Here is a 24,548-nt window from a genome sequence, read left to right on the forward strand (position 1 = left end):
AAGAATGCGCGGATCAACTCTTTAATAAAGTATAAAAATAAGTACGTAGATCCCACATATCTTTCGGTGTTAAACATGGAGTTTAGGCGCGGTACTGAGATCTCAGATTTATTTTGCTTAGAAATACTACAGTATCTGTACCAACAGGCCGGGACATTAACCAAATCATTGTTATGATAGCTGAATAATCACATAAGCTTACCCTTGCGGCAAATTTCGACCTGAGCCCAATGTCTCAGAACTCCGGGCCCTGCATGTAGGTAGGTAGATCTCACGTGGGTCACATACGCCTACTTTAAAGATCTAAGAATCCGAACCAATAGGAGTTGCTCCAGAAGACTTTATGTAGATCTTAAAGTTGTTTTTTCTTTAAATAATATTATAGGGTACTTTAAGAAGACTACAGATTGACGGATAGTCACCGATTGGTTCGGAATACACGAAATCTCAAAAATGTATGATACGACATTTATCATGTACTTAATATTCTTTAGAAGATTGTTATGAGGCTTATTAACGTCATTAGTAGATTACATGGCGATACTATACTACGGGATATTATATCCCCTGGGGTTTTATCTTTTATCCATATGGAATTTAGTTGTTTTAATGCTCAAGCAGGCATAGGCAGCGTCATGAGGTTCCCAATATATAATACGTATAGTTTACTCAAGCCGAATGTCAGGGGACAAGTGAAGCTAGTATGAGTTAGGCAGGTATAGATCTACGTAGAATATATATATATAAGGGGTGCACAGCGCCCTTGTAAGAGGATAGAGGGTCAAGCGTTAATAGATTTATACTACTACTACGCGACTACTATACAGCAGTTTCGCTGCTGCTTCTAACATTCACTCTACGTATGACATCAATCAAGGGATATCTCTGACACCGATAGACGATCTTCGTTAGAAATTGCAAACTCATTTTTACCCGTAGAATCATGGATAAATCTCACCGAGCCTTGTCAGGCTTTAGCCCTTCTGATTAAAACCTTACGCTTACGAGGCGCTAATGCTGTGCTTCCCTCATAGTTAATAGAAGCCAATCAATTAATAGAGATATAGATATCTAAGGTTGGAATATATCTGCTGAGAAATTGCGAATTACTCCCAGCCAGCTTCACGATTCGGGTTTCAGCCTTGGTATTTAAGTAGAACCACTATCTCGACATGTACATAAATTCCTGGCCTGTGGTCCCAATACTCGATCTCACCTCAACTCTTCCAGACTTCAGTCAAGGCTAATAGAGGGTTTGTAAATCAGTATCTGACAATCATTCCATGTCTACCGATAAAGCAGTCGTAATAGATAAGTCGCTAAGCTAATTTTATTCCCTCCTTTATTCGAGTCGCTCGATACATTTATAGACAATTTCAAGTTGCCCCTAAACCTTTGCAGTTGTATGAGCGCTACGTAATTCAATGATTCACAGCAGCCAAGCCCCTTGTGTGAACGCGTAACCCAGTGCAAGCTAATTTCACTTGTTGGTCGGTTTGAGTATTGAAAATCATGGGAATAGACGTGAAATCGGATTTAAGTTAATAAGCAACGCGTAGTCGTCACTGTTATAAGATGTAGTTCAGCTTCTAGGACAGTATGGTCATCACTGCCAAGAACGGGACTGATCTTGCGCGACTTATCTTAAAATAACTTTGTGTTTCTTACCATATAAGCTTGTTCCGCCACATCCGAATCTCCGGTTACCTAATATTTGCCTTCAGGGAGATGCTCTAAGTCTGATATCCTTTTACCCCTGAGTCTGTGTCGTCGAAGCATAGGACACTGATTTTTACGTGGAGAGCTCCAGGGGCCATCTGAAATGAAGTACCAGTCGGATACTTGTCAAATATAAGTTCTCGGCTGTTACATAGGTATATATAGATTATATATGTAGGCAAGTACCTACCTTATGATATCACTTACACATCCTTGTTCTCCCCCGCATCATACATCAATGTCTTCCGCCCCTGCTACGGCTTATCCACCAATCAGGTTTGTGGAATTCGCCATATTCGGTAGTTCGTCAAAGTAGCGTAACAGGTAAATGACCTCCAGTTGCCATAATAGAAAAAAGCTACGGATATTTTTCATTGATGTAACTTGACATGATTCTTAGGTTCTGAATACCCCAGACATAATCCCAACCCGGTCAAATATCATATGTCAATGTAACAAAGTCGTGATTTCGATTAAGCTGCAATACCGAAAGTTAAGTACAATGAACATTATTCCGATAACAACTAATGTGAGAACGGTCGCATCTTTAGGTCCTTGTCGTCCTCCGGGTTCCCTGGAATAGGAATATCCAGAAAGTTAGGCTCGATATACCAAGCAGGGTTACCACCCCATTCATTATCTCCTTCGCCCTTGGAGTGCGTAATGCTCCACCCGTTCCCCAGCCACCTCAGCTTGTTCGACCCCTTGCCATCAATGCTTTCCCAGTCATAATCTTCCCACCTGGGTGCTCGTAGAGCCTCAAGCGCATGGAGTGCACTCCCCGGCCATAAGCCCACGATACGCTCGCCCAAACCTCCCTGGCTCTTATACCAACTATGACACGCGTCCGTATAGACAGTACGCTTGAAATATTCATCGCAGTACTCATCCCAGTCACGCATACGCTCGGGCTTAATCGTCATACTAGCGTAGTCTTCTTTCTGTAGTTTTCGGATACTTTTTATAATGTAGTCGCCTTGGTTTTCTAGCATAACAGTTAGAGATCCGGCTCCAATGGCTGCATTCGGGCCGAGCATCATGAAGAAATTGGGAAATGAATCTACTGTAAGTGCTAGATATGCCGTGGGGTATGGTGTGAAGCGTGACTGTAGCGATTGGCCAGTACGTCCGTAAACTGGGAATGGTGGCGCCGACGAGGTATTGAATCCTGTAGCGCAGACAAGAACATCAAGGGGAACTAAGCGACCTGACTTCAGAGTTATTCCTCCTTCCGTTATCGTTTCTATGGGGTCAGTGATGAAGTCTACGTTGTCCTCAACGAGTGCCTCGAGGTAACCCGGCCCTGGCGTATTGCGCCGGCAACCAATTCCGAAGGCGGGAATCAAGAATTCAGCGATTTCGGGCTTCTTTGATAGTCTCTGTCTCATTGCTTCGCCTAATAACCCAATCGCTTCTCTCTGCATCTCCGATTCCCTCAACGAAATAGGGTGGGATATATTGCCGTCTACTTCGATAATCCTGCGAAAGTTTAAGAATTTCTCAGGATCCTTGGCAAATTCTTGACGTTGTTCCGACGTAACTTCGCAGAAATGGTTTAGATCAAATCTGAAATCAAGGACAAGAATCGTAAGAACTCACATTCAAATTTGGTCGGGTCCAATCCAAGCTTTTCCATCACGCCTGCGGTTGTCAATATATAAAGAAGATTATTTTTATGAAAGGAGGGACGTACTATCACCAAAAGGATTCGTGATCCACGTCTTGCTTCTGACAAAACATGAGAGCTTCGTCCCTTCAATCTTCTGTAATTTTGGGACGATCTGTATAGCGCTAGATCCGTTCCCTATAACTCCAATTCTCTTATTCTTGAAGTCGTAACTATTACTTGTTAGTTGATTAAGCCATCGCATCATATTGCCAGTATTAAACACACCCTTCCTTCCATAATGCTGAATGCATGGTTTCCCCCTTGAAGGATTTTAAACCAGGGATATTCGGCCAAGCAGGGTCGCTGAGACTTCCTCTAGCAGAAACCAGCACATCAGCTTCGTCTTCAAAAGTCTCGTTGGTATCAGTCCGCTTAATCATTAAGGTCCTGTTTCTACGTAAGCACGGAAAAGTTAATCTGGAGAGTTATGTTTAGACCATTTCTTCCTGTTATCATCCCACCGACAGGACTCTACGCTATGTGATAGCTTGACGTATCTGAGGACTCCATATTTCTCAGCTGTCCCTTGGAGATATGAACATATCTCTTTTTGAGGTGCGTAGAAAGCAGACCAGTCAGGGTTCGGATTGAATGAGTACTGGTAAGAATGTGCTGGGATGTCGCATGCACATCCTATAGTATGTGAGCGAACTATACGAGCAATGACCAAGACGAATAACACTGATTCTTACCTGGATACTTATTCGCCCACCAGGTACCACCCACTGATTCGTTTCTTTCGTATATTTGGAAGTCGATATTGCGTAAACGTTGTGGTATGCGAATACCCATGTAAATTCCGGAGTAGCCAGCCCCTATTACCCGAACTTTCATGGGCCGGTGGCCATCTATAGGCGCCTCTTTGATTTCAAATTGTGTTGAATACTTAACAGAACCCATCATGGCAAAAAAACTCATGTACTTAAAATGAGAAGAACAAAATTTATTGAGAACAAACAGGCCATGTTGGAGATATATCTCTTCTTATAACGAGCACATCTCAATTGGTTGATCATCTCGGTAGTCGTAGATGGTAGTTCATCGCTTCCCCGCACTCCAGGTTTGAGACTACATCCAATACCCCGGCATTTGTAAGCCATTCGGAGGAGTAAAGGGGAGTATTGCTCCAATAGACGGGGATGTTTAGTTGTTTAGCGAGTTCGGTACGTATGTGGTATTGTAAAGCAAAGACAGATCGGTTAATTCTTTCGGAATCCGACTATACTATAATATTCGGACGCTAGTTGATCAATTGTCTTCCTTCTCGTGTCATATTTACCAACATGAGACCACGTCGGCATTTATGCGGCTCAGTTGGAGAATTAAAGGCCCGCCCCTCGCAGCATCGGCAATAATGTCAGGAGATGAAAATAAATACCTGGGCAACTAATTCCACGATGTTTAGCGAAGCAAGAGTGGTCAATTGTCTCGTTGAGGGTTTGTTTAAGATTTGTTTGGCAAACAACTCGTAATGTTTACATTACGTGTAGTTAACTAGGTGCCTTAAGGACCTAGTTAGTTAAACTCAAGAGATAGCTCTTAATTTATAACTTGATGATATTCCAATGGGCAAGTCAACACAATTATTCATTAACAACCACCTAGGTAATATCTAAATATAGATTCAAAGAAAGTAAGTGCTTATGGCTAATACGTTTATATTAAACCACTACCTGGCATGTACAATTTGTCCAGCGCATTCTCGCCTCGTTAGCTTCTAATAGCGCTCAAGCCGAGCCTCGATCAATACTCTAATTGGTATATCTGAGTAGTTCACAGGCTAGGGAATCCGAGATGTTTGAGGCTAATCAGTACTGAGAAGTGCGATGGGGGATTGCTCGTCGGAGGATCGGTGGGAATAATATTTTGTAGAGAACCATCGCCACCTCCCTTTCTTAAGTACCAACAGAGTTCTCGGGAAATTTTCATTTTCACCGTTAAAACATCTTTACGTGGATTGCTAATTAGAATATGCAGCCTCTATCCTTACCTAACTTTTAGACAATATTATCTAGGTATGTAATGCCAATAGTTAGGATGAAGGGGTATTTCGGCATCAAGGTTTTTGGTATATGCATACTAGGGCAATGTAGTTTAGCTAATAGTATTTAGATGCCTTGTATATTTATATCTCCCTGTTGACATCTATTTCTATATATTTTTATGTCCTCCGTATATTGAGTCATGCTAGATAGATAGACTTTCTCCTATGTATATACCGTCAATGACCAACCTTAATGGTGTGATTTCAAGATATATGTCTATATAAACTTTCCCATACAGTCTTCCAGCATCCGAATTGTTTTACCGGGAACCTTGCGAAATAGTATAGAGGTTGTGATATTAGGGATACTAGCATTTGGTAATGATCTAAACACATTTTCTAGAACAAACTCATTTGGTAGGTGTTTTGGCTAGAGATCTAGAAAGATAAAGTTGAGATATATTTCCGAGGTCTCATGTCCCATCCGCACTATTTCATATTTTTATACATAGTTATTAATTAGTTTCTTCTGTACTATCGGGCAACATAACTAGTCGAGTAAAACTTCAACCTGAACACTATCTCCGGGCAAAAAAAATATCTGAATTTATTGGGAAGGAAAAAAAAAGGGTGAAAAGTTAATTAAAAAGGGTTAAAATATTAGTTTAAGAAAAGAAGTGAGATATTGTGTTAAACTCAACTATGTGGACCGACTACTAAATTAAACTTCTTAATGCTTATACGTGTTACGTCTCATGTGCTTTGATTATAACCTTTATTTTTCGGGTTAATACACCTTGGCACGATAGAATAATGCCAAAGAATAAAATAGTTTAACCTTATAGTTATTTTTTATAACTTAACAGTTACCCGTGGAGGCCAAATAAGTTTCTATCCCAGTTCGAGATTTTAATAATAGCCGGTGTAACATTAATAACTTAATCGAAGTAAAATAATTCACGTCGTGTTTTAAAGGTTGAAGCATTTGGATACTCTTGTATCTTGCACGTACGGAATACCAATGATGCTAACTAACATGTTCAGCATATCGATAAATCGAGCCAGTGGTGGGTAAGCAAACCCCAGCAAATGGCCGGAGACGGTTAGACAAAAGGAATGAGCCAATGAAATTGCACAGTATTGGACCGTGTTCTACAAACTCGATTTAATGGCTCTATGTAGTAGGTACATAGGTACATATGCATGTAGGCACCGAGGATCGTCAGCGCATACCTAGCTGCTAATATTAATGACCTAGTCGTTTTGGCGTACACGTGTGTCTCCAGTTGGGCGTACTTTAGTATTTGTACGTTAGGTAGCATGTATGATCTGTACCTATGCGTAGATGACATCAGCGCCGCACATATCACCTAGACCACCTAGACCGGAAATCGAAGTCGATCTAGCTTTAGGAGGTACCTAAGTAAAAGTAATTGACGAATGTCGGATCGCATCGCAAAATAAAATAAAAGGAGGTACAATACGTATTTTGAATTGGGGCGGTTCAACGTACTAAAACGTCTCACTGTGCCCTTTCTTCAAGATCAGAGCGAACGGACCCCTCAAGCAGTCTGGGCAGCCTGGGCAAGCATATTGATGTACATACAGTAATGGCGATATCTGGATGACGTGCATTCTGGAAGACGAATTGGCTTATCAAACCATAAGCAATGATGCGGTACTTGTAAGAGGTACCTAGGTATCTACCTAGGATTAGAATTTGCCTAACGATCTATAAATAGTATCTTCAATTAGGAAAGATAACGAGCGTCTATAATATTTTGATAGACGAGATTGAAAAGTTGAGAAGTGATATCATTTAAATAAGATTTGGGGGACGAACAAATTTTTTTTTTTTTTTTAAAGATAACGGACGGCACTGGAAAGAACCTGGGAAATTCAATGCAGATTTTGGGGAACTGAAACATTGAAGCAATATTGTATTGTACATGTACCTATATACATACAGGCGATAGGCAATACCCAGCTTGCAGATAAAGTATACCTACACATCGGAATCTCTCTCCACCTTACCCGTTCGGTGCTGACATCCGCCATCCATTACGGACTACCAGGTTAGGACATTACGATTTTTAGCGTGCGTACACTATATCTAAGGTTGTCAGTCTATCACTTGGGATTCTTAGTGAGGTACTAGCGAAGTTAAATATTTAAACTTGGTCAGGCCATACCTGTTGTTCGAGTACCGCCGTCTGGCGACCACCTGACCTAATGTAAATCAAAATTACCTAAAGCATTGATCTCGTTAGGTACCCCAAATTTGGGTCCACCCAGCATACCTACCACCTATCTAATGTACCTACCTACACATCCAACGGGAGTCCTCCGGTTCTTCGTACCGTTTACAACTAAATCTTCTTCCCTCTACATACATGCACTGGTATCGAGGTAAAGGACTGTTCGATAGACTGTTCGATAGACTGTTCGATACAACAATCTTTTGAATAGGTGATCGATGCCTACCTCCTAGACACCTTTGTTCTCGCCCGATACGTTCACTTACTCCAGTATTTATTGACATTCTTATCTTTTACCTACCTACCCTTACATTTAATTGATTAATCTTACAATTATTAGATACCTATTCCCCCCACGTTCTAATATCGATCCTTCGCTATCCGTCCTTCTCGGCCGGTGGTCAATGGTTAACTGGTCGCTACTCGTATCTCAAACAAAACCTTTCTAACTGCATACTTCCTAATATCTGTTGATTCAAACTCGTTGTGCTGCAATACGCGGCACATCTAAAGTCCGTGTTATAAACTGCGAGTTACTGCACCGCACTACTGTATAGCAGTTATCTCATTCGACCACGAGGCGACGCGCATCGTACCCTGGTCGCAACCAGGTTTCCCGCGCTGCACTGCACTGTATTATACCTCGCCCACGGCCTAAGCTAATGCAGATTGAGGTCAACGTTACAACTCACAGCTTCCGGAGTGTGATATTGTACAATACTTTGGGTGTATACTGTACCGCCGCTGTCGCCGCCGAGTTTCTAATCGACTCGACTCCTCTGTTTCTAACCTTCGCTATCTTGGCTGCGCCCTGTTATTATTCGCATCGCTTTAGGACCTAGAACCTAGAACCTAGGACCTAGGACCTAGGACCAATAAGACTGGATGCACAGCACCGGTCTCGTCTCATCTCAGTACTAGCCGCGTACGTTAAACGCCACCTTCAACTACATTCTAACGTATACCTTTCTCCGGAACCCCATCGTTAGAAACAAGGTTGTTACCTATTTATCAACTACGAAGCGTAGCTGCCGGACACGGCGCCGTATCGAGAACGTGAATCTTCAACTTCCTCCTCTGAATAGTGGAGTCTGTTCCGTCCGACTGCCGTCGCTAGCCCAAGTATTTGGCTACATTTGCTACGTGCAACGTGCTACAGTACTCAGCACTCAGTACTCAGTACTCAGCACTCAGTACTCAGCACTCAGTACTCAGTACTTGCTTCACTAGACTTCCGACCCAGTACCAAGTGGCTCCCTGTAAGAAGAAAAAAAGACCACTGTCAACCCTTGACACAAACGCTTTCCTAATCCTTGCTAGTTAATTCCCTCCTACATCTCACTCGAGACTTGAGACTCGAGTCATTCACACACACAAGATCCCGTCCATCGTTTCACACCGTTCCCAAAGTTGTCAAGCAAGCCGCTGTCAACTCGTACTGGCTCAGCCAGCAATTAAATATGTCTAGCGGACAAACTCAACCCCAGTCCCAGTCTCAGTCTCAGTTTCTGCAGGAAGGCATTCTCGCAGACCACGACCGCCGATCTGTGTCGCAAACACATCCTCTTAACGGATTACCTACCGCCGGAACGCATACCTTCTTAACAGCTGCTGACGCATTAAATCGATGTCATGTACAGGAAAACAACATAGCACAATCCTATAATGGCGAATCCACACATTCCTCCAATTACCTATGCGAAGAGCCGATGAGTTCGATACTACCAGTCCCCCACGGTCAAATCCAGTTCCAATCGCATACGATAGCCCCTTCTCCGCCTCTACCACAACGCCAGACAGACGAACCAATTTCATCTCCTGAAGAGCCGTCATACTTCCCATCACCACTGGGTAGGGGCAGTAATCCTCTGTATGTCGCGACTGATGTACCGCCTGCCTCTCCGGTACGATCCGACAGCCTTAATAGCAACCCTAGCACTTTCTCATCGTACCGCTCAACTTTGAATCTGCAACGAAAGACTTCCTCGCCGAGTCTGAGACCGGTTTCGAGAACCCCTAGCTTCAAGCAACACTACTCGAAAAGCATCAGCTCTGCGGCAAGTTCAACCTATCCAAGTCCTATGATATCTGCTATGGGCGACGTTACGCCTCTACCATCGCCATTGCTAGGTAATGAGTCACCCGGTCCTTGGAGGCGATTTGGATCCCGCCGCTCGTCGCAAGCGCGGGAGGTTTTACCTCCAGTTATGCCTGATTCAGTCCTTATAACCACAGCCGGTGAATCTGTTGCTTCTGCACTGGCTCATCAAACCAAGCGGAGGGTATATGCAGGACTCAATGTCAGCCACGCAGCTGAAATCAGCAGCGGCAAGGTTGAACATGGCCGGAACAGGAGTATTAGTGAATACATACCAGATCCGAAGGGCATACCCAAACGACTTAACACTGTATCTGGAAAAGTTCATGAGAATGACATGGATGGCACCTCCGACCCTCATTTACGCCGAGAACCGCATATGTCAGCTGCGCGAGGCATTATACCAGTAACAAAACCGCCGTCGCCCCCCCCCAGCGAGTCGTCACAGAGCAGTGATAACGCCAGCTCTAAAAGATCACGTTACGAATATTTCGAGGCTCGTGGTCGATATGATGGAAGACTTAGGCGATGGCGTGCTATTAAGGAGCTAGGACAGGGAACCTTTAGCCGAGTGATGTTAGCTACAAGCCAGGTGGCTGCCGACGACGAAGCCATTGACACGACCCAAAATGGGACGAATGGGCTACTAGCCCCCATGAATGGTACCCAACCAGATCGTAAGACTTTGGTGGCCGTCAAAGTTTGTGAACATGGGCCTCGGGGTGGGGCCTCAGAAGATCGGATTGAAATGAGCCTCAAACGAGAGCTCGATATAATGCGATCGATAAGCCATCCGTCATTGGTTCATTTGAAAGCCTGGAGCATAGAACCGACAAGGGCATTGTTAATATTAAGTTATTGTCCTGGGGGCGACCTATTCGACGTCGCGACGACCTATCGAGATGCCTTAACGCCCCCACTGTTGAGAAGGATATTTGCCGAGATAGTGGGTGCAGTGGGATACCTTCACGAACGCCGAATTGTTCATCGGGATATCAAGCTTGAAAGTAAGTAACATTGTGAATTATAATCATTGTATAATAAGCTCTCGTTTGCTAACGAGGTTGATAGACGTCTTAGTGAATATCCCGCCATCCGAGCTTACAAAACGAGACCAAGATTGGGCTGTATATCCATATTCCGTGACTACGGTTACGGATTTGGGCCTGTCGCGACGCGTGGCCGATGATGAGAAGCTCGAAACTCGATGTGGATCGGACGACTACGCTGCACCCGAAGTCATATTAGGACAGCCGTATGATGGGCGTGCTGTCGATGCCTGGTCACTTGGTGTTTTACTATATGCTCTTGTCGAATCACGACTTCCTTTTGATCCCCCTCCTGGTGCTAGCGATGCGCAAAGAATGCGAAGTAGGACGAGTCACAGGATCGCGCGTGTTGAATGGAGATGGATTAAGTACCAGGGCGATGACGGCGATCATGACGCGAGCGAGGCCAAATTTGAAAGTGAAGGCCTGAAGGGCGCTATGGAAATTACCGAAGGTCTTCTTAAGCGAGCTAGAAGTCGCTGGCCGATGGAGAAAGTGGTCAAGCACGAATGGGTTCGCGACGGAATCCAAGTCGAAGGTGGTCTAAAGTTTAGAGAAGAAGAGGAAGGAGAAGAGGTATCATGACACTGGCTAGAGCTTACTAGGCGTACTTTCGCTTAGAAACGTACACCTTTTGGTGTATACGGTTTTCACAATTTCTTGGGCTCAATTTTGGGAGGTCTGGCTCACGGCTGGTAATGCTGTGGCGAAAATGGACCCTGGAGAGCTTTTCAACTGATTATTGGGGATGATTCCAGACTATGCTTTTAGGTGTTTCAATGGCTTACATACGAGCAAAAGATAGACGCTGCTGCGCGAGACGAGCTCGGAATATAGTCACTAGCAACGGTGTTTCTAAGAGCGGTTTTGGCACTCTGTATTATAAGGGATACATGGAGAGAAAAATGAGACTTCAATTCGAGTTACCTAACAATAGCATCGACATTTACAATTTTGGCAATCAAGTCCTAACGCTCGTCTCGTTCAAGGGGATATTACGTTACACCCCTTCAGTTAAATTGTGCGTATGACTTCTAAAAAGGGGCTGGGTGTCGGGTGCTTGGGGTATAAGAGAAGTGATAATTACGACAGGTAGGTATGCTTAAAGGTGGTATCGCCTAGCCTCACCATTTAATTTATGTATCCGGGTTGGTATGTTATGTTTGTTTATATGCTTGGCACATGATATTGGGCTGTATCGTGTCCCTAGCGAGGTAGCTTGTTGAAGAATATCGAAATATCGAAACATCGGAATTAAGGATGGGATCTCTTATTAACGTGATAGGCATAGTTGAATGAGATATATACGAGTGTTAGATAAACAATAATGGGATAATTAGGTAAATATCAACGTGACTGATGGGAGTCATAATACCCTCGTTTGATAATTTAAGATGAAATGTATTTTTCTATCCGCAGATCAACGCCTATCCCGGGTATCCCTTGAACGCCAAATGCGACTGTTTTTTGTAACTGCCCATCCCAATGCCGTTGCAAAATCGGCCTAGAACCCTAGTTTCGATTCACTCATTCAAGGATAATTGCCTCTCGTCTTTTCAAGGTCCTCCAATACCGTTCTGATTCCTACCAAACAGCTCGTTCAAACTGACCTGGCGGCCAGGCCCCTGTGCTACGGACACATCCTCCACGTCGTCACCTGATGATCCACTCGTGGGGGGACTAGCTAAAGCTCCTCCCGCCTCGTCTTGGGTAGAACGGGCTTTTGACCACATCTCGTGGATGAGAGCAGAGTTGGTGCGTCGGTCCTGGTCGTCGTCGGCGTAGATCCACATCCCGATGACCTTAGGCCGCACGGACTCTCCGTTTTCCATCGGTATCTGGGGACCCTCCTGGTCAAGCTTGAAACTGAGCAAGTCGGTAGCCAGCTCGAAGTCGCTGACGGTGTTTAGGTCTAAAATCAGATTCTGCAGGCCTTTGCGGTTCAATATGAACAGACACCCGTCTGCGGCGGCGGCCTCTCCGTCCTCGTCCTGCGCGCAGATGAACAATGTGCCTTCCATAGAGGACTTGTCCCATTTGGTCGGGGGCGTGAAGACGTAGAGTACGGCGTGGGCGGCGATGGACAGGATGCTGGTGATGCTGGGCCGGTAACGACGGAGGACGCTCAAGTTAAGCTCGGTGTTGGTGCGCGCGGCGAGGGCGGCGGCGGCGGTAGGCGGTGGGTGCGAAGCCATGTAGTATGCGGTATCTGATTCGTAGTCGGAAGCAACCGCGGTTGTGGCGTCGCCGGATTGTAACTCTGCTGCCTGGGCACGAAGCTGCTGGGACCTGTTCCGCGCATGACCATGCTGTAGTTGAGGGTGCTGTTGCTGGAGATGCGGGTGTGGATGCGGGTGCGAATGCGGCGAGCGCGAGAAGGATGGGATGGTTTGGGGGTGGTGGTATTGCTGTTGGTGTTGTTGCTGGCCCCGGCTTTGGTACTTGCGGGGTGTTGTTGTTTGAGACATTCTGCGCTTGAGTTTGAGCGGAGTCGAGAGGTTCTTTGTGGCCGTTTGTGTTAGCTACCTCCTATGTTGGGTCCTATGTTGGGTATGAGGCGTGAGGTTAATTGTGTAAGAACTTAGAAGTATGAATTGCTTTGTTGTTGGGTTCTAAAATTGGTGTCGATGGCTAACACAATTAGGTATTGTATGTACATGTCGGTACATGCTAGCTCCAAGACCCCGACCCCGCCCCCGCCTAATGGAGCTTCTATGGGCTTATCTAATCGATACCTTACGTACCTACCTACGTACCTAACCTAGGTAGGTACCTACATACAATCATACAAGCACAGTTCACCTTTAGTTTGTACAGCTCAAACATGCATGTGAGGTAATAGCCCAAAGTCCTTCATTCCATTTATATGGACTTCCTCGTATTTCCCTTAATCATCTTGTTGTTTCGGTGGAATTCTGATTTAATATCACTTTCTTTCCGACACCGGTTTTCGTTTGAATATAGTTCGTGAACGTCCTTTTTATTGTATTTATCCGCCCTCTTATATTTTTCAAGTGTTTAAACTAGACACGGCCCCTCGATACGTTACAACTCACGATGCTCTACACCGAGTTCAGCGCACGCGACAAAGAGTTGATATAGGCATTTATTCCTCTATCCTATACCGCATTTTCGTTTTACTCAATTTCATATTTCCTCGCCGCGGGGAATTGTTTCAACAGCTCGACTATATATAACCAATAATGTCATCCCCTAATCGCGACCCTTCCGTTGTGTCGAACACGGAACCAGTCGAGGAAGAAGCTTCGAACCAATATTCTCTCTCCCGCGCCGTGCGTGCGAGAAAGTCCGAATATGTCAGATCCCATCGAATACGGATAAAGGTTGGGTCCTGGAATGTTGCTGGTTGCCCTGGCACCGACAAAGACTTGGCGAGTTGGTTCGTTGACGGCAAAGGGGTTGAGCCACAGCTGGATTCGAAGCTGGCTCGGATGAACTTTTCCGAGGAGAGTGCGGAACTAGAAACAGATGAGTTCGAAGATGCTAGATCACAGACGAGTGGGAGGCACAGTATTAATCCAAGGGTTCAAGAGAGTTTGGAATTGGACGACGAGACTACCCAAGATGGAAATGAAGAACCAACCGTTCGCCTACTAGGTGGTGATAAAATAGGGCTTTATGTTCTTGGACTGCAGGAAATCGTCAATTTGAACATTGTCGCCCAAACCTTCTATTCCGACCCGGCTGCTATTGCGAAATGGAAAGATGCGCTCGAAGCTGCCCTACCAAAGGGCTACACACTTGTTGCCTGTGAGCAACTTGTCGGCCTTCTTCTACTTATATACGCGTCTCCCGAAGTAGCTGAGACCGTTTCAAACGAGTCTACTATTAGCGTTGGAACCGGTATATATGGCTTATTGGGCTATTGGGGTAATAAAGGAGCAATTTCATCTCGCATCCTCCTAGGCGAAACCACCCGACTCGTTTTCACTAATTGCCATCTCGCTTCCGGTCATGATCAGACCAGTCTTGACCGACGATGTTGGGACTATAATAGAGTCATGACACAGACCAAATTTACTCCTATTAATCACGGCGGCGTACTCGAGGACGAGGGTGAAAAATTAGGGGACGAGGACTTTTCTTTCTGGTTCGGAGATCTAAACTTTCGCCTCGATGATTTACCTGGAGAAGATATCCGGCGCTTACTGATGCTACATACTCGCGGCGAGTATGATGTGAATAAGAAGCATACCGGGGAGATGTTCAGCGACGACGGAGTCATTGTGTTACGCAACAATGACGATGAAGATGGCATAAATACCCCTGGAATGATTTCGCGTGAAGCATCTTTCGATAAAGATTCTAGCGAGGAAAGTACTGAGCTCCCAGATCCAGATGACTTCGTCCCTGACCCACGCGACGATCCGGCATCTTTACAAGCCACACTGGATTCCTTACTCCCACATGACCAGCTCAAACGTATGATCAAAGAGCGCAAAGCGTTTCACGAAGGTTGGCATGAAGGCCCTATCACGTTTCTACCAACCTATAAATATGATGTTGGTACTGTAGGACTCTTTGACTCTTCTGAAAAGCAGCGATCCCCAAGTTGGTGCGATCGCATCTTGTATCGCACGCGCACGGATATAGGTCAATATGAAAAGAAGTGCCAAGACGAAATTGACGCTAAAAAGAAGGACGAAGATATGCAAAAAAGAGGCATTGACCAGGCTGCGGATGACGAGAACGTTTTATTTGACTATGATCCTGCTACTGATTCAAGCGCCGACAACCAGGGATACAGCGACGCCAATTCTTACGAATACGATGAATATGACGAGGGGGATGAGGATACAGGACATGTTGTAACGAAGGAAGGCTTTGTTGATAAAATCACCTTGGATATATATACCAGCCATCAGCGGATCATGTCATCAGATCACAAACCAGTAGTTTCTATGTTTACGTTGGATTTCGATGCTGTAGTTCCCGAGCTAAAGGCGAAAGTCCACGCCGAAGTGGCAAGAGAACTTGATCGAGCGGAGAATGAAGGGCGACCAGGAATTACTGTTATTGTTGACGGAAAAGACTCAATCAACAAGGATAACAGTAATAAGCACGCGGCAGATGGGAGCGAAGGAGTTGACTTCGGTGAGATCGGGTTCCTGCGAAGAGAATCTCGGTCTCTGACAATTGCTAATACCGGACGTGTTCCGGCGAATTTCTCTTTTGTCGAAAAGCCGAACACAGTCGATGCAAGCGAATATCCGAATTGGTTGGAATTCAAATTCGTCCGCTCGGAGGTCAGCCACAATGGAGAGATAGAAGATGCCCTTGGCGATGAAATCACTTTGGAGCCGGGGGAAACAGTCAATGCTGTTATACAGGCCTATATTTACGACCTTGTTCACATACAAGCATTAAACGAAGAAACAGCGCAACTAGAGGATGTGCTAATATTACGTGTCACTGATGGGAGGGATCATTTTATCCCGATCAAGGCCACTTGGATACCAAGTTGCTTCGGGCGTTCACTTGAAGAACTTATTAGAGTTCCGCGCGGTGGTGGCATCAGAGCACTAGTGAAGGGGCGACAAAAAGGAGGGTCGATACCTTATACATTGGAAGTACATAAATCATCACCCGGTGAGCTTTTTAAGCTTACAGAAGCCGTTCAAACCTTGGTAGAACGGTTAATAGCCGACGAAAACATGTTAGAAGAAGCAAGGGTACCACGCGACCAGCCTGGTTGGCCATTCGACGGAGGTGCGTGGCAAGCGTCTCATGCCGAGGATCATGACGAACTACGAGCAGCCATTGTTGAAGCTTTAGAGGAGGATAGGTCTGTGTTAGACACTATCCGAGCTGATGTGCCGACATTAAAACGCCTCGAAATTGTGAGCGAGGTACTCCTACTGTTCCTTCGCAGCATGCCAGATGGGATCATCACTACAGCCTTATGGGCTAAGATAGAACAGGCTCTACCTAATATAGGGAGCGGGAAGACCCTTGCTGATGTCGAAGCAGCCAAGACCGGCATCCTCGATATACTGTCAACGGCACCTTATTATAACATTTCCTTCGTATTCCTCATGTCTATGTTGACACGGGTCGCAAATGACCTAGTACCACTCAATAAGGAAGAGTTCGGGGTCTTAAATTCTCTCAAACCTACCATAGGGAGGCGCAGCCTCAGCTTTCGTCGAAGTACTGGATTAGGGACTATTGATGTAGCTGCGATACAACGAAGGTCGGCATGGGAAAGGAAAGCTTCTGAGATTTTTGGCGTAGCAATATGCAGAGCACCAATGCCAGCCAATCCGAAAGAGAGAAAGGCTCTTGAGGATAAAATGAAGGGATCTGTCGAGGTTTTCCTCCGCCCGGATGGCGTACAGGGATGAGCCTCTACTAATAGACAGGTTATTGGGTGCGAAATAACAATAGGAGAGTGTTATATAGAGAGAGAAAATGCCTAAAAGATTTACTCCCATATTATGCGTTTTACACCTAATGCCTACAACAACTGTCTGGTGCCGATTTAATTGGTATTTCGTTAACGCAGGGTAAAGTTTTACCCTTATTATTATGAACCACGAAGAGTTCATCGTTGCGTCAATTCGCTAAACTAATAACGACACTTTGAAGTACAATTTTGAGCGTTGGAGTAAAGGATAAATGCGGTTCCATCACACTGGCGATCGAAATATGGGCCACCACGGTCAGGAGGCATCGCGCAACTCAGATGTCCATTGTGCCCCCAACCTCAGTTTTCCTATTCACACATACACATTAGAGACCACCCACTACCTCTTAGCCTTGGGAACTATTATGGAGCTTACTCGGTATTCCACCAGACTACCTCGCGTCTTCATGTAGATATATCACCATCAGTCACTGGAGTGTAAGAACATATACAAAGCCTTTAGTAGGTATCCAACTACCTACCTAGGTACCTACCTATATAACGGACAAGAATATCCGATTGTTTGTTGGGTAGTGAAAGTGGGGGAATTTCGGGCTGCACAGTAGCCCCCATTCGGTATTCCAATCACATGCGTGACAACGGCATGACAGGGACATTGTGTTCCATTTACACGTCTAACATTCGATAGTTGTTATATAGGTAGACATCTAACAATAGTTATCAAAAACGAATAATTCATAGTTCGGCAAGGTGGGTGTGCCCTACAATACCACCATTGGGTTGTATCTGACTTCTAGGCTTGTATGAATCGGCATAAAGGAGGCAACATATAGAGGGTTGCAGTCCATAGAGCCCAGAGTTCCCAGGTCCTTCTATCAGCATGTTTCCCTGAGCAAACCAGACAGCGCACAGCCACAGTCATACCAAGCACAACGCTACCAATGCCCGCCATTCCTACTCCCCAAAACCATGTGCAATAATACGACCAAAAGAAAACCGGGATAGATATCGTCCACCGAGCAACTCTATCTCCAAGCACATATGGTGCCAATCGACGACCGCGTGCACGGTCCCGCTCTTGATCTTTAAGGTCTTGAACATGCATAGTCGTTAAGATAACCCCACTTACAACGATCGTCCACACCTCCCCCTTTTCAGTAATATGTGCCGAATGGCCACCGACGGCTAACTTGGCAGATCCGGTGTTATACAGCCAGAACGCAGCTGCAATAATGATGTTTCGACAGATCCAGTTCTCATCACCGCCCATGAGGTCGTTGTATAGCCACGTAAGCACATATAGTAAAGATGTTTCGGTCCCGACTCCAAAGATATGATTCGTGATAAGAACTACCGGAATCCAAACAAGCATAGCTCGTCTAATCTGGACTGGTGTAACCAACCCTCCAGGAACTGGCCTCCAGGGTTTGTTTAACGCATCCTCTCGAGCTGACTCCGGGAGCCGCTGGTTTGCTAGGTCAAATATGAGAAGGTTGGACCAGTTGAAAAATATAACCAGGGGGAGTTGCATTAGTATGCTTGCGGCGTCATTTTGAGGTGTGGATAGTACTGGAGCCGACAGAGCGCTGCAGAGACCAAACACCACGTTAGGGACAACAAAGGTACCAGCGTCGTCCACAGTGAATAGCCAGAAGAGTACGAGAGCCTTCTGGACTTTCTTGCTTGTGAGACATACTAGACGAGGGAGAATATCGGTGCTTGGGGAAATTTGCTCAGGCTTGCTTTCGACAATATGAGCCATGGGGACTAATAGATTTGATGATAGTTATAGCAAATGTGTAAGAATTCAAATATAACATTGAGGCCTTTTAGACACTCCGGTACTAAAACCTAGACTTGGGCTTAACCTCAGTTGTGTTTGTTGTACATCATACTTTTGTTAAGTATTGGATGTCTTTATACTCGCAACCGGCTGGGCGCAATGAAGTTAGGAACTGTGTAGATGAATCAGTGTCGTGTGTAAGGCATTGATACCTTACTCACATGCAGGTATCAAACGCGTATTATAACAAATAAAGAGGATCTAACTTTTAACCTAATATGATGCGACCTACCTAACGTAGAGGCATACACCACACAGAAAATGGTGCTACCAACAGTTTATCATAACATGTATGATATGATATCGTCACCAGGGTCGATTAAATAAATGGAAAAGCAGGATATCATGCATTTCATACTTGGTATGGAATCTGAAGGATTTTAACCTTGTTGCACAAACTTTTGTTACATCCGACTTAATAAGGATGGTAACTCTACATAAATATCAGATCGCGTTTTAACGCCTGTTGAATCGCTTATGTGATACAAATGTAGAGCTGTAAGTAAACAGCGGGAAAAAGAACTTTGAACTTGCATGAAACCCCAAGACATATCAATAGGGAAGTATTTATAAGTGTAGAAAACAGTATACAAACTCATAAGTAATCCTATAGGTGCTTACATAGTAATTATCAGGTATTGTGCAAGATTACTGGAGGTAATAAAATGTTGAAATCAACTAATAAATCAAAGCACCTGTCACATAATTAATACGTATTAAATAAGCGTTATATAAAGTTTAATTCATTATATTTTTAATAATTTAATTAATTGAAATAAAATTATAAAAACGCATATTACACCGTTATTTTATATAAAATTAAAGATTTTTAAATTACTTAACATAATTAATTAATTTAATATACTTTTTTAAATATAATTAATAAATTAATTTAATTTAAAATATTTTAATATTCTTTTATTATTTAAATTATTAATAATTTAATTTTAACCCGGAAAAAACTTTTAATTGTTTTTAATTATTATTTAATATATATTTTTTATTTTATAATTATTTTGCCATTTAATTCTTATAACCGCTTTATTTATAAAAAGTCTTTAATATTTATTAAAGTTAATTAAATTTTAAATTATTTATATAAATTTTTTATAAAAACTTTAATAAACCTATCTGTAATTATTAAACTGGTGCTAGTGTATCAAGTAACTTTAACCCTAATCATATAATTATATTCTTAGTATAAATACCATTTATAGTTACACATACTCATTTTATATAATATTATTCACTTTTAATATAAGTTATTTCTTTTTTTTATCATTTTTATCATTTAAAAGTCCTTAATATTAGGTTTAATAAGGTTTGATCTAAAACTAAAACGTTTAAGTTTTATTTATTAATTATTATAATTAATTTATACTTAAAAATATCTTTTATAAAATTTTAAAAACTATTTTTTATATTTATTACAATATTTTAAATTTAAAATTTATAAAAATCTTAAATATTATAATTATTTTTTACTAATACCTAAAATTAAAATATTTAAAACCTTAAACCTTAAAACACTTAATTAACGTTAATAAAAAGGTAAAAATTAAAAAATTTATAATAATTAAATATAAAACATATAATATATTTAAAACAAAACGCCAAATAAAACATATACCGCATTATATTAATAAACTTTTTAATATAAAACTAATTTTTAATTTTTATTCAATAAAAGTAAATAATTATAAAATTATAAACCTTATACTAATTATTAATAAATAAATTAATATAATTTTTAATTATTATTTATATAATTAAAAATTAGAAATAATAATTATAACCTTAAAAAACTTTATTAAATTATTAAAAAATTAATATAATATTACTTTATAAATCTAAAAATTAAATCGTAAAATTATTTAACTAAAATTAATAGTAAAAAATTATCTTAAAAATTTTTATATAAAGTTAAAATCTTTAACTAATTATATATAAATATAAAATAATATTATTAAATATTTAAAAAATATAATTAAAAATAAAACTAAAATAATAAAAATAAATATAAAATTATTACATTTATTATAACTAAAAATATATAAAATTATAATATATTTATACAATTATACACCGTAATATAAATACAATTAATAATTTCTATATAATTATTTTTATATATTCATAACAGTAAATAACAGTATTATAACCTAAAAAAAAAAACCTTAATAAGCTTATTTGCAAATATATAACTATAAAACCTACACATTAATAATAAATATTTTAAAAAAAATTAATAAAAAATATCAATTAAACTTAAAAACTTAAATAGGTTTTTTAATAAATTATATATCAATTAATATATATAAAATTTAAAATTCCCATATAAATAAAGTAATAAAAACCTATAATATAATTTTTAATAAAAATAAGTTATTTAATAAAAACCTTACAAAATTAAAAAAAAAATTATATAATAATTTACTTTATATAAACATTAAAAAATATAATCATATATTTTAATTTATTTAAAATTTCTAACCAATCATTACTTAAATTATTAATAATAATATAGTAAATAATAAATTTAAATATATTAAAAATATAAACATATTAAAATTAAATTTAATACTATTAATAAATAATATATTAAATAAATTTAAAATAATAAATATTATAATAAAAATTAATTATTTTTATATAAATATTAAATTTACCCTTATATCAACCTTAAATCTATTATTATTAATAACTTTATTTACAACTATAATACGTTTTAAAACGTTAAATTATTTTAATATTTTATTTAATAAAAAATACCTACAAATTAAAATTTAATAAATTATATTTAATATAAATAAATTAAAAAATTAAATAAAAATTTATTAAAAATAAATAATTAATAAAATAAAAAAAATAAAATTATTTTGCAAATTTTTTTAATATAATCTAATTATTTTAATAATATATTTTAAAATTAATTTTTAATAAATAAATAAACTTAAAAAAATATATTAAAAAAACCTTTTAAAACCTTTTAAAAGGTATAATAATATTAAAAATTACCTTTATAAAGTATTATTTAAAAAAACCGAAAAAATATATTTAAAAAATTATTATTAAATAAAAATTTAGGAAAAAATTTTACGATTTAATTTTAAATATTTTAAAAAATAAATCCTTAATTATATATAAATATATATATATAAAATTAATAAATATAACTATTTATAAAAGGTTAAAATAAGGTTAATAATTTAAAAAAATTAATAAATTTTAAAAATTAAAAAAATATACGTTTTAACGTTAGCCAAAAGATTTTTTAAAACTTTAATAGCAATAGTTATAAAATTTAACCTTAAATTAATCTAATATAATACCATAAATATATTTATAAATATAAAATTTAAAAAAAATATATTTATAAAAATATTATTAAATTATTAAAAAAAAATAATATTTTTAAATTATTTAAAATATTATATAAATTATAAAAATCTTTTTTATTATGGTAAAAAAAATTAATTAAAACCTTAAAAATTTTAAGTTTTAAACCTATTCCTAAAAAATTTTATATATTTATTAAAAAAAAAATTTTATTATTTATTTACATTAATAATATTATTATAATATACCTTAAAATTAAAAAAAAAATAATATACCTTATTAAAACTTTAAACAATATTACCAACTTATTAAAAATAATAATTTATAATAATTTTTAAATATTAAAATAATAAAAAATCAAAAAAAGCAATTTATTTAACTAAATCAATCCGTATATATTAATAAAATAACTAACCTTACAAAACCTTTAAATTAAATTTTAAATATTTTAATAATTAAAAAAAAACTATTTTCTTATAAAAAAATAACTTTACTTAAAAATATTTATCGTTATTAATAATATATAAAATTTATCTTATATATTATAATAATTACACATTTAAATATAATTTTTATAACTTTATAATTTTTATAATTTAATTATAACCTTAACTTAAAATATTATAATATATTAAATTAAATAATTTTATATTTTAAATATATATAAAAATATATATTATAATTAAAAAAAAGTAATATTTTTAAAATTATAAACAATACCTTATTTATCAATAATATCTATAATTAAAAAAATTTTTAAATATATATAATAAAATTATTTAAAAATATAATAAATTAAAAAATTAATAAATAAAATATAATAATTATATTTACTATAAAAACTAAATTACTAACTTTATTATAAATAATAAAAAAAATTATATTTATTATAAAATTAATTTACACTTTTAAAATTAATTTAAATTAATTTATTATTAAAATTAATTATAATAATAAATAAATAATTAAATTAATTAATAAAAATATTAAAAAATTAAAAATTAAATTAAAGTATATAAATATATATAATTATTAACTATACTAAAAGATTTAATAAAATTATATTAAAATAAATTATTAAATAAAAGTTGGTATTAAATAAAATTTAAACGTTTTAATTTTAAATTAAACCTTATTAAATTTAATATTAAAGATTTTTAAATAATAAAATTAATAAATAAAAAAGAATAATTTATATTAAAAATAGATAATATTATATAAAATGGGTATATGTAATTATAAATAGTATTTATATTAAAAATATAATTATATAATTAGGGTTAAAATTATTTAATATATTAGTATTAGTTTATAACTTTTTTTTGAATTTTATTAAGGTTAAGAAATTAAATTTGACTTATAAAATAGGAGTTGGGATTTAAAAAAAAAAAAATAAAATAATATAAGTAAGGATTAAATTTTAAGCTTTAAAAAAAAAATTTTGTACTACTTAAATTATTAGGATTATTAAAACTTTTAATTATTAATTTTATAGTATAGTTTTTTTAATATCCTAAATATTATTAGGTTTTAAATTGTATTTTAAATAAATTTATATATTGTATAATTTAATTAATTTAATTAAGATTTATTAATTAAATATTTAATATTATTAAATTATATTTTTTAATTATATAAAATTGTATAATAATAGGTTTGATTATAATATTTATTATTAAATTAAATATATATAAAAATTGTAATATAAAGATTATATAAAAAGATTATTATATAGTTTTACCTCTTTTATAATAAATTTGGTTAATTTTATTTCCTTTTTTATTTTAATATTATATAATTTTTGTAATTAAGCTATTTATTTTTTTTAATATTTTAATATTAACTTAAATAGTGAACAAGACTTAGACGTCTTGGCCTTGGATCAAGCCCTATTAGACCTGATATCAAGGACATTTAGATGATGAAAATGATGAAAGAAGAGAATGACTTGTATTAAAAGTGGATGATACTATGTAAAATGGGTGTGTGCGACCATAAATGGTACTTATACTAAGAATATGATCACATGATCAGGGTCAAGGTCACCTGATACACCAGCACCAGTTCAATAGGTTTTAATATTAATTGGGTTTTTATTTTCTTTATAATAAATTTAATAATTTATTAATTAATTAACTAATTTATCTTTTTTATTATTAATTTTTTATAATTAATTATTTTATATATTAAGTATAATATAA

General features: G+C 38.0%; 5 protein-coding genes across 5 annotated transcripts; 2 read left to right on the plus strand and 3 right to left on the minus strand.

The window, feature by feature from the left end:
- Nucleotides 1–2,071: 2,071 nt before the first annotated feature.
- F4813DRAFT_355003 (FAD/NAD(P)-binding domain-containing protein) lies at nt 2,072–4,659 on the minus strand. Its single transcript, XM_049242817.1, has 6 exons — nt 4,081–4,659; nt 3,826–4,021; nt 3,614–3,775; nt 3,413–3,558; nt 3,319–3,360; nt 2,072–3,259 (listed from the first exon to the last, which is right to left on the minus strand). Exons 1-6 carry the CDS (start codon nt 4,304–4,306, stop codon nt 2,244–2,246), a joined length of 1,788 nt encoding a protein of 595 aa, XP_049100845.1. The 5' UTR covers nt 4,307–4,659; the 3' UTR covers nt 2,072–2,243.
- A 4,431-nt stretch (nt 4,660–9,090) lies between these two features.
- Nucleotides 9,091–11,362, plus strand: F4813DRAFT_388140 (kinase-like protein; the record flags this gene model as incomplete). Its single annotated transcript, XM_049246656.1, has 2 exons — nt 9,091–10,735; nt 10,800–11,362. 2 exons carry the CDS (start codon nt 9,091–9,093, stop codon nt 11,360–11,362), a joined length of 2,208 nt encoding a protein of 735 aa, XP_049100846.1.
- A 709-nt stretch (nt 11,363–12,071) lies between these two features.
- F4813DRAFT_32287 (PH domain-like protein) lies at nt 12,072–13,385 on the minus strand. Its single transcript, XM_049241028.1, has one exon. The coding sequence runs from the start codon at nt 13,243–13,245 to the stop codon at nt 12,334–12,336; it is 912 nt and encodes a 303-aa protein (XP_049100847.1). The 5' UTR covers nt 13,246–13,385; the 3' UTR covers nt 12,072–12,333.
- A 248-nt stretch (nt 13,386–13,633) lies between these two features.
- On the plus strand, nt 13,634–17,279 carry F4813DRAFT_32369 (DNase I-like protein). Its single transcript, XM_049241040.1, has 2 exons — nt 13,634–13,740; nt 13,793–17,279. Exon 2 carries the CDS (start codon nt 13,981–13,983, stop codon nt 17,140–17,142), a length of 3,162 nt encoding a protein of 1,053 aa, XP_049100848.1. The 5' UTR covers nt 13,634–13,740; nt 13,793–13,980; the 3' UTR covers nt 17,143–17,279.
- Nucleotides 17,280–17,824: 545 nt separating this feature from the next.
- F4813DRAFT_32378 (UbiA prenyltransferase family) lies at nt 17,825–19,216 on the minus strand. The gene is made up of 2 exons (XM_049241044.1): nt 19,215–19,216; nt 17,825–19,120 (listed from the first exon to the last, which is right to left on the minus strand). Exon 2 carries the CDS (start codon nt 18,925–18,927, stop codon nt 17,959–17,961), a length of 969 nt encoding a protein of 322 aa, XP_049100849.1. The 5' UTR covers nt 18,928–19,120; nt 19,215–19,216; the 3' UTR covers nt 17,825–17,958.
- Between the last annotated feature and the right edge of the window lie 5,332 nt (nt 19,217–24,548).

This window comes from Daldinia decipiens (genome assembly GCF_022478715.1).
Source record: "Daldinia decipiens strain CBS 113046 unplaced genomic scaffold F4813scaffold_11, whole genome shotgun sequence".
Taxonomy (NCBI): domain Eukaryota; kingdom Fungi; phylum Ascomycota; class Sordariomycetes; order Xylariales; family Hypoxylaceae; genus Daldinia; species Daldinia decipiens.

What these genes read in the sequence shown, in the direction of transcription:
- F4813DRAFT_355003 (XM_049242817.1), bottom strand. Translation starts at nt 4,306, where the DNA reads ATGAGTTTTTTTGCCATGATGGGTTCTGTTAAGTATTCAACACAATTT. An exon ending in GTGGGCGAATAAGTATCCAG is followed by an intron (nt 4,022 to 4,080) that starts GTAAGAATCAGT and finishes CACATACTATAG; the next exon opens with GATGTGCATGCGACATCCCA. An exon ending in TCAGCATTATGGAAGGAAGG is followed by an intron (nt 3,559 to 3,613) that starts GTGTGTTTAATA and finishes AACAAGTAATAG; the next exon opens with TTACGACTTCAAGAATAAGA.
- F4813DRAFT_32287 (XM_049241028.1), bottom strand. Translation starts at nt 13,245, where the DNA reads ATGTCTCAAACAACAACACCCCGCAAGTACCAAAGCCGGGGCCAGCAA.
- F4813DRAFT_32369 (XM_049241040.1), top strand. Translation starts at nt 13,981, where the DNA reads ATGTCATCCCCTAATCGCGACCCTTCCGTTGTGTCGAACACGGAACCA.
- F4813DRAFT_32378 (XM_049241044.1), bottom strand. Translation starts at nt 18,927, where the DNA reads ATGGCTCATATTGTCGAAAGCAAGCCTGAGCAAATTTCCCCAAGCACC.